Here is a 15,672-nt window from a genome sequence, read left to right as displayed (position 1 = left end):
CACTACTACGAGCTCCGGTTGGGGTAGGCAGAGGGATCTGCCGCTGACCCAATCGCGGTCCGTGAGCCAGCACTGCAACTGTCTCGCAGTGCCATCCGAGATCAGGACTTGGTCGGACAGGTTGCCCTGATGCTGGGCCCACTGAAACTTTAGGTCCCACTGCAGAGCCTGAATCTGCCATCTGGCGTGATGCACCAGAAGGATGCAGGAGGCCATCAGCCCCAGAAGCCGCAGCGTCAACCTGACAGACTTGGGATAAAGGCTGAAAGATTGGAATCAGAGCCTGAATATCCCGAACCCGTTGTTTGGGAGGATAGACCCGAAACTGCACTGAATCCAGAACCACTCCGATGAAGAGGAGCTTCTGAGAGGGACACAGGTGTGACTTCGGCACATTGATGGAGAACCCCAGGAGGTGCAGGAGGTCGGCCGTAGTCTGGAGATGGCTGACTACTGTCTGGGGCGAGCCTGCCTTCAACAACCAGTCGTTGAGATAGGGGAAGACTAACACCCCTAATCTGCGCAGATGAGCTGCGACCACCACCATCACTTTCATTAACACCCAAGGGGTGCTGGTAAGGCCGAAGGGGAGCACCGTAAACTGAAAGTGCTCGCGGCCAACCGTGAACCACAGGGGATGTGAAAATATGCGTCCTGCAAGTCCAACGCTACCATCCAGTCTTCTGGGTTTAGGGCAGCTAAGACCTGAGCCAAGGTCAGCATCTCGAACTTCTCCTTCCCGAGGAAGCCGTTGACGTTCCACAGGTCCAAGATAGGGCGTAGGCCTCCTTTGTCCTTCTTGGGAACCAGAAAGCAGTGGGAGTAACAACCACACCTTACTTCTGGCACAGGAACGCGCTCAATCGCCCCCTTGGCCAAAAGGGCCGTAACTTCCTCTTGCAAAAGTTGCAAGTGATCCTCCCCCCCACCCCCCCTGACACGCGGTGGTACTGCAGTGGCATGGCTGGAGGGGTCGCCTCGAAGTGGAGGGAGTAGTCCCTTCGGACGATTTGCAGCACCCACGTGTCCGATGTGATGGTGCGCCAGTGGAGGTGGTGATGGCGAATCCTGCCCCCCACTGGCGTCAAATGGGTCTGAAAGCTCGGACTAGGAAGGCTTTGAGGCGGATGCCCCAGGGGTGGATGTGGACTGGCCTCGCCGCTCTCCCCTGGCACCGCCACGGCGGTTACCACATCCGCCGCCGCGCTGGATGTTAGTCTGCGGCCTGTGGCTGGCATGACATGAGGGGGCGCCCCTTCCTTGGCCACGAAAGGCAGAAGTTTGCTGGCGCTGGCCCGACAGGCCCAAGGACGACGGAGGCGATGACCATCAAACGGCATGTCCATGAGGGAATTCTGGACATCAGCCGAAAAGTTGGCAGACCTCAGCCAGGCGTGGCGGCGAACCGCCACCGTTGTGAAAATCGCCCTGCCCAGCGAGTCTGTGGTATCCAGCCCACATCGGATAGAGTACCGTGCTGCATCCCGCCCTTCCGCAAGGGCTTGAGCGAGTTTGACCCTGGCCTCCTCCGGGCAAGCTGGCAGCACGTCCGCGACCGTATCCCACAGAGAGTGGGTATAACGGCCCAAAAGGCAAGCGGTGTTGACCAACCGCAACCCCAGATAAAGTGAGGAGAACAGCTTCTTACCGAACTGCTCAAACCTTTTGGATTCCCGATCAGGTGGAGCAGTCAGTAATGCAGTCTGGGAGTTAGAGGCCTGGATAACCAGGCTCTCGGGGGTGGGGGGGGGGGGGGGGGGGGGGGGGGGAGTGGACAGGAAGCTAGGGTCGCCCGGGGCAGGGCGGTGGCGCCTGGCCACATTCCGATCTATAGGCGACCTGAAGCGGGCCTGGACCAAGTGCCCAACAGAACGTCAGTAAGGGCTTTATTAAACGGCATTAGATGCTCCGAAGAGCTTGCCTGCGGTTTAAGGACTTCGGTGAGGAGGGTAGTCCTCATGGCCGCACCAGGTAGCTTAAGAACCAAGGCCTTGGCTGCCCTAGTCAGCACCACGCTGTAAGCAGCCCCCTCCTCCGTAGCCACGGTAGGAGGGGAGACAAAGCCAGTGTCGGGCGAAGTGTCCAAACCACTGGCCTCCCCTAGATCCACTGCCCATTCCTGATACGACTGGCACTCTCGTGCCAGAGGGTCCTCAGACCCCTCCCAATCCTCCTTGTCTCCCATTTCCTGATAGTCAGGTGCAAAGGATGGGGCCGGATCCGGACCGAGTGAGGGACCGGGGACGACGTCGTCCAGGGACTGCGTCGGTGGCAACACCAAGGGGGTCGGCGCCAGCGGAGGGGCCGTAAGGTCGACCAGAGGCGACTGATCTGGACCCGGATCCGGAGGGGCCCTGCGGCGCCGGGGCCAGAGCACCCGCCGGGGCCAGAGCACCCGCCGGGGCCGAAGCACCCGACAGCGCCGGGGCCGAAGCACCCGACAGCGCCGGGGCCGAAGCACCCGACAGCGCCGGGGCCGAAGCACCCGACAGCGCCGGGGACGAAGCACCAAGCCCGCTTGGGCTCCCAGTCGGGGTTGCGGGGTCAAAAGGCGTCACAGCGGGACCAGACGGAGGAGAGAGTGACCTCATGGCCATGAAGAAGGCATCGATCTCCTCCGGCATCGCGTTCAGCCCAGGTACAGACTGGTATGGAGCTGGCAGCGGAGCCGCGTGGGCGGTGTCGCCCGAAACCCGGCCGCATCGTGCGAGCGTCGGGGGTGTCGGAAGAGCGATGTAGTCTCTTTGACTTCTTGTGCCTCTTACCTGAGGACTTTGAGCCCGACGAATGGTGTTGACTCGCCAAGCTGCAATGACTGTGGCCCTGCGACCGGTCCTTCGACCTCCTCCTCGACCTGGACCATGAACAGCGTGGGGCCGACTGCCGGAGCTCGAGGCGCTTACGGGACCGCTCACGCCTAGCCTTCGATGTCAAGGCCCGGCAGTCGGGGCATGACTGGTCATCGTGGTCGGCCCCAAGGCAATACAGTGGGCGTCAGTAACCAACATCAGACGGTTCCAGTCAGCACAAGGCTTGTACCTGGGGCTCCCTACTGGCACCGAGAGTCTACAGACTCAAACAAAAAAGGACCCAAAAAGGATCGAAAAAGTTAGTCAAAAAGTGACTAAGAAGTACTGCTTTTTCCAGATCTGCGCTTGCTGGTGCGGAAAAAAGGAAAACTGACGTCAGCGTGCGAGGGCGGCATCTAAGTACTCCGGCGACATCATCCTGGCGCCAACGACGCCGGACACGGAGCCGCAGACGACTCCAACCGAAGCGCAGGGGTACTGCTACGCAAAACTTTGCGGATCCAGTCTGATGCCTGGGGATATTTTAAGGTAAGGAATATAACACTAACCTGTTTCTTTCAGAAATCGAGGAGCGTTGTGGTGGGCTGAAGCAACATGAACGGCCCGAGTGAGGGAAGCAACTCAGAGGATGAGTGAAGGTAGCAACACACGGTTGTGGGGGAGGAAGCTAAACAAGAGACAGAGTGGGGGGAAGCAACACATAGGGTAAAAGTGGGAGAAAGCAACATGGGGGTAAGGGGAGCAAATGGGTGTTGGCAGCGAAAACACAAAGGTAAGAAAGCATTGCATAGGGAGTGGGGGCGTAGTACATAGGCAAGAGAGGTCAATAGAGCACGTCTGAGGGGGCTGCAAGATGTACGAGCAGGAGACAGCTGGAAAACCTATGCTCTCTCTAATGAAAAACAATCAAGCAAATGAAAGTGCCAACAAAAGGAAAGCAATGAGCAGGCTAGAAGTCACTGTAAACTAACAATACGTCCCCCAATGTGTCCGACAGCATGTGCTGTCTAGGAGGCGAGATGTAAAAATGAGGGTCAGCATATTGTTGAGGAGGAAAATGATGCTATCAGTCTGTAGGGAAGTAGAATGGGTACCCAAGGAAAGGACAGGGTGATAAAGGCAAGGGGTAGTGGATACGACTCTAATCAGATTTGATTGTGTGCATTAATTGAGGTTACTTTTTGTTGCAAGTTGTTTTATTTCCATTTTATTCAAGATTCATCATTGCCATCTAGTGTTTCAGTACAGGGCTGTATGCTCCTGACTGTAGTTCACAAGTGTGCCCTCCTTCTCTGGGCTTGCAGAGAGCAGTTGAGTGCTCTTCCATCTGCAGGGTAGCTGTGAGGGATTTTGGGAGGAGAGAGGGGTGCAGGGAGTGTGTGAGTGTACGCCTTTTCTCTCTGCTCCCGCAGGGAGGGATGTGTTGGATGCATTGAGCTTCAGCATGGAAGTGAGGGATGTAGGGTACTCTGCAAGGACCTTAACAGGATTTCATTGACCAACTGCAGGGAGGAGTGAAGGGTACAGGGAGCTCGTGCTGGGGGGTGAGATGTGGTTGCTGGGGATTTCTTCTGGTATGTGAGTGAGGGTTGTAGACATTCTTGGTGGAAGGGCTCTGAAGTGTGCGGGAAGCATCGATAGGGTGCAGCGAGTTCCTGCAGGAAGGACAATAAAGGTTGCAGGGAGTTCTTGTAGTGAAGGCTGAGGGAGCTCCTGCTGAAGTACCAGGATGTAGTGAGTTTGTGCAGGGAGGGGAATGAGGGAGATAGTGACATTCTGCAGGGAGGAGAGTATGAGGAGCTGTGAGCTCCTGTAGGGAGTATTGCCAGGGTACGGGGGTGTTCCTGCAAGGAGTATTGAAAGGATGCAGAAAAGTCCCAGGAATGAGCATTGTGAGGGTGCAGTGAGTTTCTGCAGGGTAGAGGGTAAGAAGTGCAAGATGCTCTTGCAGGAAAGAGCGATTGGTGCACTCCAAAGCATAGCAACAAAAACACAATAAGAGCACCACTCTGGTCATCACAAAACACCAAAACACTGGTTAAAGACACTCTTCCATCCATAGCACTACCAACGATTAGCATCCTACACTTCTGCAAATGCGCGTTGGCATCACAGCAGCGGTTTGAAGAACTAAATAAATGCAAGGACAATGAAAGGCAAAAACAATCAAAAGTTGCCAATATGTGTGGTCACTTTATTTCTCTGCTCATGACTCAATCTATACACCGATCCCAGCTTTAACCATTGTTTATTCTGTGCCAGAGAACTGCAATGTCAGTCAGCAGTAAAAGCTAGCAAGAAAGGGAAAAAGTCTTGAATGGCGTTTCAATGTGTTTTATGTTGCGTTTGCATTTTTGATATAATGTTTCTCCTTATAGTGATTGATCTCCGACTACCACCACCTGATGCACACTACCCAGAGAAACAAACTGGAGAGCATTTACAGAAATCTGTCGGTTTTACTTAAAAGGAGTAAAGCCTCAGGGTTCTGGCACAATCTTCACAGCTAATATTTAGAGGCTGCATAGTAGAGATACAAGCCAGTGTTTTATTATCACATGAGTTGAGGAGTAAAGCCATCACTGCTTACTTTTCAGTATTACTAGTAAGTTATGAGTTTAAATCCTGGCAGAATCAATTAAGGCTTTCATCTTTTTTGATGTTGATAACATGCATGTCAATATCCTGGGGTCTGCTTTGAGAGTCGACGAGTAGATTGTATCATGTTGACCACCGTTGGTGTCATATTGAAGGAGCTTAGATATCTCCACTCGATTTTGAGGCATGAAGGGGGAAACTGGAGTTTACAGTACGGAACCTGTCCCTCTGACTAGGAGAGGAGGTTCACCTTGCATGGAAAGCGGAGAGGGAGACACTGGAGAAGCACAGTAGGTCTGCATACCACACACTTCTCGGTCAGTCAAGTATTATGAAGATGACCTGTACTCTGTCTGCCAAATCTTCCTTAGAATCCGAGGAATCAAGGGTATGGGAAGAAACGGAGTAATGAACTGTAATCTCCTACTTCAACATAAATGAGTCCACAATGGCTCCTAGCTGTGGATACTGTAGGGTACAGCATGCTGGGCAATGGGTATTGCTACGAGTTGAAAAGATCGATTTGAGGTGTGCACCACAGGGTAAAGATGCCCTGTACCACCTCCAGGTAAAGGCACTACTGTGGTTGGTAATTGACGCCCACCCAAGCTGCCGGCCTGGCACTCAGACTTGGACATATGATTTACTAGCCAAACTCCATGCTGGCGCACGTCAAGTGCGTCAGTGCTTCCCAAATAGAAAGGGTGAAACTCTACTCCTCTCTGCTTGTTAGCATACCACATAGCAGTTGTATTATCCCTCAAGATCTGCACATACTAACCGCAAAGGGAGGAAGGACTTCCGCACCAGCGGATTGGCCATGTTTTGGCAAGAAGAAATGAGCATGCTTCTAGGTGCACAGGATAAGGCATGTATAAACTAAATAATGTTGGTGCGCCACGCGGACTTGTTTTAAAATGTTAACTCGAGTTTTTCACACATGCTGGCCTCAACACAGCTACTTTATATTTGCACCTAGTAATCAAAGTGAAAGGCTCAAGTTCCAAACATCTTTATTAATATTGCATACAATCTTTTCGTTCTTATCTGGTTACATGCCAATAAATAGTGCCAATAAGCAAACATAACTTGAGCCTCGTTTTTAGTGCCTCAATAACAAGTATTAGCAATGGCAACATTTTTGTTTGCGGTTGCTGCACCGCTCCTAAACCGAGTGTTGTTGCCTGGAGCACATTTCTTTCACTTGTCCATACTTTCAAATGTTTTAATACCCGATATATGCATAATATTTGCCCCCACAATCTACGAGGGCTATCAATTAATAGATACAATGTTCAGATCTTAAGCCTTTTTATGTGTCGATATTAAAGTGCTTTTCCAAAAGTTATTGATTTGACATGATAAAACTGCTTTAAGAGAGGTTGAAGTATAGACTTCCACAAGTTTAGTTCAATTTTGAGAAGCCCAATAGTCCCAGTTAACACAATAATTTGCCCAATGGAATCAACCTCCAAATGTCCAATATAGTTACTGACCAACGTAACAGGAAATCTTTTACTAATGAATATCTAAGACTACAGCTATCTCGTCAATGTAACTTATCAATAAGTGACCCAGTTATTCTGTGGTATTGTCAAGTCAGCCACAGATTGCCCCATACAAACTCCTCTTGCAATCACATCAAAATTCTTTACAGGTGTTCACCCATATGCGTTGGATCACCTATTCCCATTCCACCAGTTTGTATTTCTTTTTAGCTTCCTTAAAACAAAACCTTAAGTATTTCCTCAGAGACGAGCACGACTTAAAGGCATTACCAGAATGTATCCTGAATAAAAGCCACTCCTGGTGCATCTTAATTTTAAAAGGTTATACAATCCTTATTGAACCAGGGTTCGTTTACCACACTCAGCTCTTTATGTGCCTCTATTAAAGATTTGCTGGTGTTTGTTTTGTAACATCCAGAATGTTTCAAAAGTCTGTTGCCAGTGAATCAAAGACTTAGCATACACATTCATGATCATCTACGTGCAACTTGGTGCACCAATACCTTAGTTAGTGGGGTAAAGTCAATCAACCATAAGTTTCTGCTAATTTCACTTACACTACATATTGTTTGCCTACTCAATGACATTGTAATAATGGCTGAAAGGTACGAAGATAGTTTTTTCAACATTTACAGTATTTGTTATTCTACATTATCATACGGCAGATATTTTGCATGCCATGCTGGGCGTCGCTGCTTAAATCCCTTAACATATGCCTAGGTTACAATGTAAATCGCAGACGTTTGGAGGGTAAAACAATAACACAATGGAACATACATTGAAATGATTTCTGCCCGGCCAGATTTACCCCTTTCAATCTAACATAATTACTCAAGAACATTTGTGTTGTTTTCCCACCCTAGCCATCAGTCTACGCCACATGTGAGTGTCTGCCAGAGCAACTGGTCATCAGAAAGAGTGCCCTGTTTTCCCTATGGTGACGGCGGTCAGGATGTCTCCCATCTCTTAAAAACAGCAATGCGAGATGTCCACTGATATGGGGTGTCGGCGAAGTCCTCTTTGCTCTTCCTGTCACAAAGCTACTTCTTCAGCCACCGCCCATCTCAAGAGCTCCTCCTTCCTCCTTCCACCTACCACCTACCAAGCTGTGAGCCATCAGGCGAGTGCAAGGGCACAGCAGTCAACAGTTTGGAGAATACGAGCCCCAGATCAATAAATATGGACCTTACTTTTTGGTAACTGGGAATCTACAGTAAAGACCCAGCAGACATACTTCTAATATTTCGAGATTTAGGCGGTGTGCGACCAGTCCCAGGTTGTGAGACACTCAATGGCAATATGCAATGATTGCTGAACATTCCAATACCATATGCAGGAATCCTGCATCCACCAAGTAGCTGTGAGGACAAGATTTCTCCAGGGTGCCCATTATGACATTCAACCTCTGTGGCGTAAGTTTTGTGGTATGCAGATAAGTTTATTTAAACCTAGTGTTTCTAGAAACGCTAAATGAATGCTGCAAAACCGTAGTCCATTCCCCCACCTGTGAGTACACCCCCAGCTTGCCCTCCCATTGCATCTTGCCCCCCATCTATGGGCGCCATTGCCAAAGTGAGGATAGTTGTATATAGCCATGACAGAAATTTCCTACCATTCCCAAACATAAGGAGAGTTTGTAAAACATTATGCAACTGAGGTTCTGTCTGTCCCTCCCCCATGGCTCGAGCCAAGTCCGCTAGGGTTCCATACGTGAGAAACTGAGACTGATGTAAGTGTTCTTTGCTCATCAGGCGTGGCACACATTTCAAATAACAGTCTCTTATAGTGAGGATCCCAGCTTCCGGTCACTCAACCATCCGTCAGGCGGAAAGATAACCCTCTCTAGAAGTGGAGTGCCCTACAAGTTGGAGTGCCAGAGAATATAAGGGTCTATCCCCAGTTTTGCACACTATTCCCTTCCACCACCTCAAGAGCAACCACTGCACTTGCACTGCTGCATAATATAGTACTAGGTCAGTTAAAGACAGCCTGCCCACTCTAAGCGGGCGCTGAAGGAGGCAGAGCAAGATTCTGTGTTGTCCTCCATCCCATATGAGCTTCCTCATAAGCGTTCAATGTCCCTAAACCACATCTGCAGGATCCAAATTGAAAATTGGTAGTGCGACAAACAAATATAGGAGGGATCGGGGGAAATCAGACAAGGGGTAATATCGCCATTTTAGTTAGTGCCACTCTGGCCATGAGGAGCAGGTGTAACGTGCACCAGAAAGACTGCTGCCTTCACGAGCTTAGGGCGGGTCCCAAATTGCAATCTCTGTCTCCATCCAAATTATAAACGTGGACCCTTTGCTTACACTGGGGATCAACATGTTTTGCTGCAATTAAGCTCTGAGTCTCGAACTTTCCCCGAACTGCTCGGGTTCCTGGGCTCCCCAAGACACATTTGCCCCAGTATCCCCAATGAACAGCAGTATATCATCTGCATACAGTGTTACCCGTCCATCAGGCGAATGTCTCCGTCCATATCAGGTCACAAAGTGCTGGATGGCTAGAGCAAATAGTAAGGGAGACGGGGAAAACCTGCTGGGTGTATTAGCTGCCCATTGCGCACCAAGGCCTTCTCCCCCTCATGGAGTATTTTCACCCATCATTCCCATTTGCCATATGGAGAGCAATCAAGTGGACTACTGCGTTCAGGTAAGCCTCTGTATGGGCACCTCCTAAAATCCGACACAGCCTATGTATATTGAAGGTGGTGTTGTTGAGTGGGATAAAGCCATTTTGATCCTGATTAAACAAAGTGCCAATGAAAGGACCGAGCTGATCCATCAGTATTTTGCTTAAAATTTTAAAGTCTAGGTTCAGCAAAGGAGGCTACGCCGGCTGGACCCTAATGCGGGTTAGGGATCGACACCAGGAGCACCTCACGAGCCTTGTCCAGGAGCAGCCCTTTCCCAGGAGCAGCCCTTTCCCAGGAGCAGCCCTTTCCCAGGAGCAGCCCTTTCCCATAGGCCTCTGTATTTACCGCCATCAGACGGGGAGTCAGAGTTGCAACATATTCCTGGTAGAAATCCACCACGAGGCCATCAGTGCCCGGGGTCATGCAACTAGCCAAACTACTGTAATTGGTTTGCATAAAGTTTTGCAATCATTTCCTGGCAGGGCTGGTGGTAGAACTTTGTTCAGGAACTACTTAACCTCTGTAATATGGGTCACACCGCGGTTGATGGAGCTTGCAATAGTGTATCTTGAAGCCATCTTGGATGTTAATTTGCGAATGCGCCACGGTGCCCTCTGTTCGGAGTTGGATCACAGGCTGGCACCTGTGCTCTGCCCGGATAAGCCAAGCAGTCTACCCACCTTGCCCCACCCTGTGTGTGTGGGGTGCCAGTAGGCCCCACTGAAGTGTGCTCGCAGTCGGTCTTTAAGTTCCCTGCATTGAAGCCTCACATGTTCGAGTTCTGACAACACTCAGACGGCTTTGGAGGTCGCGCTCCAGGCGGCGTTTCTCGCCCTCTGCCTTGAGATTGACCTTCTCCAGCGACTGTTGCACTCCAAGAGAGTTCTGCATGCACCACCCTCTCACAAAGTCTTTAAAGGCCTTGCACTCCGAATGTAAATGAGTCGTGGACTGGTTGTGTTAAAAGTAATATCAGATAGCCTCCGCCAGCAGGACACATGTCGTGGGGTCTTGTAAAATGTAAGGGAGGGAGTTTCAAAGTTGTGATTGGTGGTCTGTAGTGACCCTGTTGGAAGCCCAGCAGTAATGGGTTGTGATCAGAGATTGTATGTGCGAAATATTCAATGACAGCAGGGGCCCCTAACTCCTGCGTGCCCATAAGCATATACAAAGCGGGCATGGCTATAGCACCGTTGATGGCGGACGCGTGAGCTGAGTGCTCCGCACCAGCCGGCCACATTATCCTGCATATAGTTGATTCCGCACGTGCCCAGGGACGATGCTGGGGTGACCTGACCCGTGTGAGACCCTAGAGGAACCGTGGGTGTCCCTTCTCAGCTGTAAGATGCCTGGAGGATTCCCGACGGCCTGATTCAAGCTGACTGGGCTGCATGAAAATGGCAGTCCATTCATGAAACGACGTACTGGGCATGTTGAGAGTGCCAGAACCTAGACGGAGCAGTAGGGGTTGGCTAATAGATCTTGGAGACAGACCTACTGCCTGAGGAATCGGAGATTGGCCCCAAGACTGGTAGATCGGAGAGGCCGTAGCAGCAGAACGGAGTGAGTGGCCTAACGAGGACAAGTCCACATCTGAGACGTGGGGTCGCACGGGAGAGGACCGTGACCTGTGCCTGGCGAAGATCGAACTGGAGCATCGCGAGGTGAGCAATGCGTGCTTCCCAGGACTGCGCACCTGCTCCACAGTCTGCGCGCTCTGGCCCACTGGTTCCTGGGGACGCCTCTCTCTACCCGCCTGAACCTTGACAGAGGACTGGAGGTAGGCGGAGGTAGGAGTGACTTACAGCAGCGCCCGAGCCCGAAGAGAGGAGTTCGCCTGCGGGGCCTGAGAGACAGAGAGACCCGGAGACACTGCTTCAGCTCTGGTGACCTATGCTGATGAAAGAGCTGTGTGGCCCCGGAGTAAGGAACTTAGCGAGTCGGTGAGGAGCGCTCCCTGGTGTTGAATTAGGGCCCCCCCACAGCTGATATTGAGGACCTGAAGCGGGCAAAGAACGGGGGAAGACAGCGTGTGCCCCTTGTAGGGCTGTGGACTGTGAGTGGCCCTCAGTCCAGTATAAATACCTGCTGAACAGTGAGTTGTATAGCCTCTTTCCAGGAGCAGGGGGCAACTGCTGGAGCCTCGGGCCTAACTGATCTCTGCGGAAAACATACCACTGAGAGCTATTACTGGTACTATGAAGGGGCTGGTCATTTGACTGCGGGCCGCACCGCTGGAATGCCTGGGGCCTACTGACGCCCGCTGCGGAACACAGTAGAGCTATTGCTTGCGCGGGGGAGTCCCTCTCACCTTGGATCACCCATAGGCATTTTGCCCAGATAGATGAAGCGGCGGCATACAGATTACCCTGGGAATGTGACGTGTAAATGGGCCAGAGGCTCGCTGTATAATGCCTGCAGAGGACATGTGGAAAGCTTCCAGAGCTTCTATAGGGTGTCAAATTACTGCCAGAAATCAAGACTGTGCTCCGTTTATGGACCTAAAAGACCTACAAGGTTAAGGGGGAGGGATATTCAATTAGGATAACTAAATAACTGTTTTCAGGATCTTTTCTTTTTACATAAGAGAATCTCAGTACACACAGGGTCAACCACATTTTTAATGTTTAGGCCAATTTTATAATCCAACAAATAGATGGCTGGAGTAAGCACAGAAAGCAATTAAGGAAATTCCCATTTCAAAAAAAATCTTATCTAATATCCACCTATTTTCACAGAAACATTCAATTACGAGTTTCAAAGAAGATAACCTACCTTCACTGTTTCCAAATCACCTGCTTTAGATGCTTCTAACAACCGATAATCCACATCAGAAGTGCGTACAGGCGTGCTTTCTAATCCAAAGAAAGATAAGTTTGTTTTTAAAAGCACTGTTCTTGCAGTTTATGACACAACAAACAGTTCAAGACAATTCAAACCATTTCACAAAGCTAAAATAATGAACAAGATTCCCAACCGTAAACGTATAGTAATAACTTGTTTAAAGACAGGACAAAATAAAAAATCTCTTGATATTAAAAACCTTTGTAAATTCGAATAGGACTATGTAGTAAAGAAAATCAGGAATATAAAGTAACCATGATGGTGGCTGTTACTCCAAGTAAATAACCTATTTCCCATCACCAAACTTTTGGTATCCTTTGCTGTTAAACTGGTGGGACCAGAAACGACTGAGGATATTTTGATAAACATTTTGCATGTCAGTACAGTGCAACCATGCATATCATATGCAGCAACCATGTCACTCCTGCATATATGCATGACTTTGCAATGTGCCTTCAATTTGAACAAGAATTGGCAAAGCCAATTTATCTCACTTTACCAGTGCTTGTTCGCTGCAGGCATTTGAGATTTTCTTCTTTCAACTGTTAAGGAACTCTTGCTCCTGGGCTTAGTTTGCTGTCAGAGTAGACTTCTATTTTCTGACTATGTTCTAACATTAGTGTGCGGTCACATTACAAATGTTATACTCTTGCTCATTCATGTTATTTATTTGTCCCCCTAAATGCAGCTGCTATGTTAGTGCGGAATCACTGAAGTAATTTAACTGGTATTGTACATTGATCTACAGTGGTAATAAAACTGTTCTGCTTATCCGGCTTACTTAATAAGTTACAAACAGCAGCCTTTTAAAACATCTCACAGGTTAGCACCTGGTTCAGAGCTCTTTGTGCACCAAGCAATTTCCAGTGTATAACAGTAATAATAGTAATGCAACATAACTCTAGTGGTTAATGCCCTTGCTGGAGAGATGCACGTGCATTCTAGTTACATGCATGACTTATCATAACATAGCATAGATGATTAATGAGCCTACTGCAAAGCAAACATTGTAACATGCTGGTGATACATCTGCATTTTAGACAGACAGCTCAGTAGAGCAAATCGTAAACTATAAAATCTTTGTACTAGTGTCCAGTGAGTGATGAACCTGTGTGAAGGAGCTTTATGCAAACAGCAAGATACAAGTGTTGAAATAATTTTTTCCCCAATCTTTTATCAGTCGGAGGTTGCTAAAACGGCTCCATGGGTAGTAATAAAGTCTATGAAGTGTTAAATAAGCGCTATATAAATGGTTACCAGTGAAATCACGCAAACCCAGAAATAAATGACTTTAGTGTGCATGTGTATTTTGTACATATAGGGTTTGAAAAAGTCAAAGACCTGTTTCGAAATTATAGCTTATCTATTAAGTACAAATGAAGTGACAAGCTGGCTGTTTACTGGCTTCAAAGTGTTACGTTTCACTTTGCTTCTAGACCACCATGAGACTGGAACAAAAAGAATGCTGAAAGGTCTTTAAGTGAACCATTTGTGTTGGCGAGGCCACCCAACGCCCCTGCAAGTAGCTACTCTGAATAAAGAACAAAGTGAGGGCGCCGCTGAAGGGCCACCAGTTTTGACACACCTCACCACGACCTAGCACGTGCAACTGAGGGTCATACCAGATCCATTTAAATAATAGCTGCCAAATGGGAGGATCCTCTCATTTTCAGCACTGTCATGTGAGCTGCTGAATGCGCGGTGTTATAGTTTAATTCAAATGTATTAGACTAATACTGGCACGTTCATCCACACTACATTTATTTGGTAAGCTATTTAAGACTAATAACAACACTGATTGTAAACACTGTGTTTAGTGATAACATTCACCGCCTAATTCTGTAACCGAAAGACAAGTGCTTTGGAACAAAACACCTTTAACAGCAGCCAAATCAAAAGGACATGTTAAAAGCAATTCTTAATTAGATTATGCAGCGAAATATAATAAGACAAAGCTGTTAGTAAAGCACGCAACGACAACCACCTGTACACCGAAGGTCGCTCTTCCCTAGAAAAATATACTTGTTTAGTACAGCAAGAAGGTCACAACTTGGCCAATAAATAGTAATAGTAGATTGACAAAGTTCACAATAGAACAGCTAATAAAAGACTTGTAGAGTTTAGAGTTTAAATTGTTTTCCAACATGTACATACAGGCAGGAGCCTATTGCTCTACTCTAATGCTTGTTTGTTTGATTAATTTATTTAAGGAATAAGATATTTGGAAAGTTCAACCTGCACTAAAACCTAATACAGTGTTTTGTTTCATAGAGCTTCTTATTTGGGTACTACACTAGGCGCTAAAAGCACAGCCTATCCATTACTTTAGTTGTACAATGTTATAGTATGCGTGTATATAGTGTATGCAAAGAGTGGTGATTAAGGCTATAGGCCTGCCTAGTTTATTTTGAAAAAATTATGTTAGAGGACGCAAGTCAAATATTTTCATTATGAAAAAGTACAACAAACGTGTTAAAACGAAGAATGATGCGCAGTCATGTCTTATAGTTACATGTAGTATATTTATTCTTCTAGTTACATCACAGGTTCTTAGTTACAGGAAGATGTTCTGAACCATTAAAGTGCCCCACCAGGAGCGGCCTCCTCGCTGCTCAGTCCTTCCACACCAGCCTCCTCGCTGCTCAGCCCTTCCACACCAACTGATTCTCTCCACATACAAACCCACTCAACATTCTATATGACCTCATCACAAGCTGAGCAGCAAGGCAGAGAACTACTGTAGGGAGAGTGCAATAAGTAAAAGGTACATTACAACAAAACACAGTAAGTCTGGATTATTTATTGTGAAAAGCATGTTAAAACAAATAGGCCTTTAAGAGGGGATTTTTTATTATACTGTCCTGTTGATTTGCCCTTTGATAAACCGTGTGGGAAGAAGATTTCCACTTTAATACTGCGCTCTAGGTAATTGCTTATAACATCTGTGGGTGAAACGTATTGATTTATAGCTTTTAACATTTTCTTTTAAATTCTGCAAATATGCACAACTAGCACAGTTCTACCTCGGGGGCAATTAGGGCTTTTAAGTATTTTATGAGATTTTGCCATGTTTTAAAAAAGCTTTTCTCGGGGCATTGTTAAGGTCTGCTATTGATACTCAAATCTGTGCCACCTACCGCTCTCCGGTCCGCGGCATCTTCGCCGTTTGTTGCGGAGAGAGCTGGTTGTGCTAGTCTTTCTTCACTCCTACTTCCTGGGGCCCATTAGACTGCCGCCATTTTGGGTAGGTCAGTCTAGATGGCAAGTGCCC

At 48.1% G+C, this 15,672-nt stretch overlaps 1 protein-coding gene across 1 annotated transcript in view; it reads right to left on the bottom strand.

Moving 5' to 3' along the window:
• The window catches only part of TNKS (tankyrase), a 700,580-nt gene that overhangs the window by 330,596 nt on the left and 354,312 nt on the right, over nucleotides 1-15,672 (bottom strand). Inside the window, exon 14 of the mRNA XM_086961923.1 lies at nucleotides 12,333-12,412. Within this exon, the coding sequence (XP_086818049.1) occupies nucleotides 12,333-12,412 (80 nt within the window). The remainder of the gene's footprint in view (nucleotides 1-12,332; nucleotides 12,413-15,672) is intronic.

The sequence above is a fragment of the Lissotriton vulgaris genome, chromosome 3_1, assembly GCF_964263255.1.
Source record: "Lissotriton vulgaris chromosome 3_1, aLisVul1.2, whole genome shotgun sequence".
Taxonomy (NCBI): domain Eukaryota; kingdom Metazoa; phylum Chordata; class Amphibia; order Caudata; family Salamandridae; genus Lissotriton; species Lissotriton vulgaris.
The sequence above is the reverse complement of the archived record's forward strand: the minus strand, read 5'-3'. Positions and strand labels throughout refer to the sequence as shown.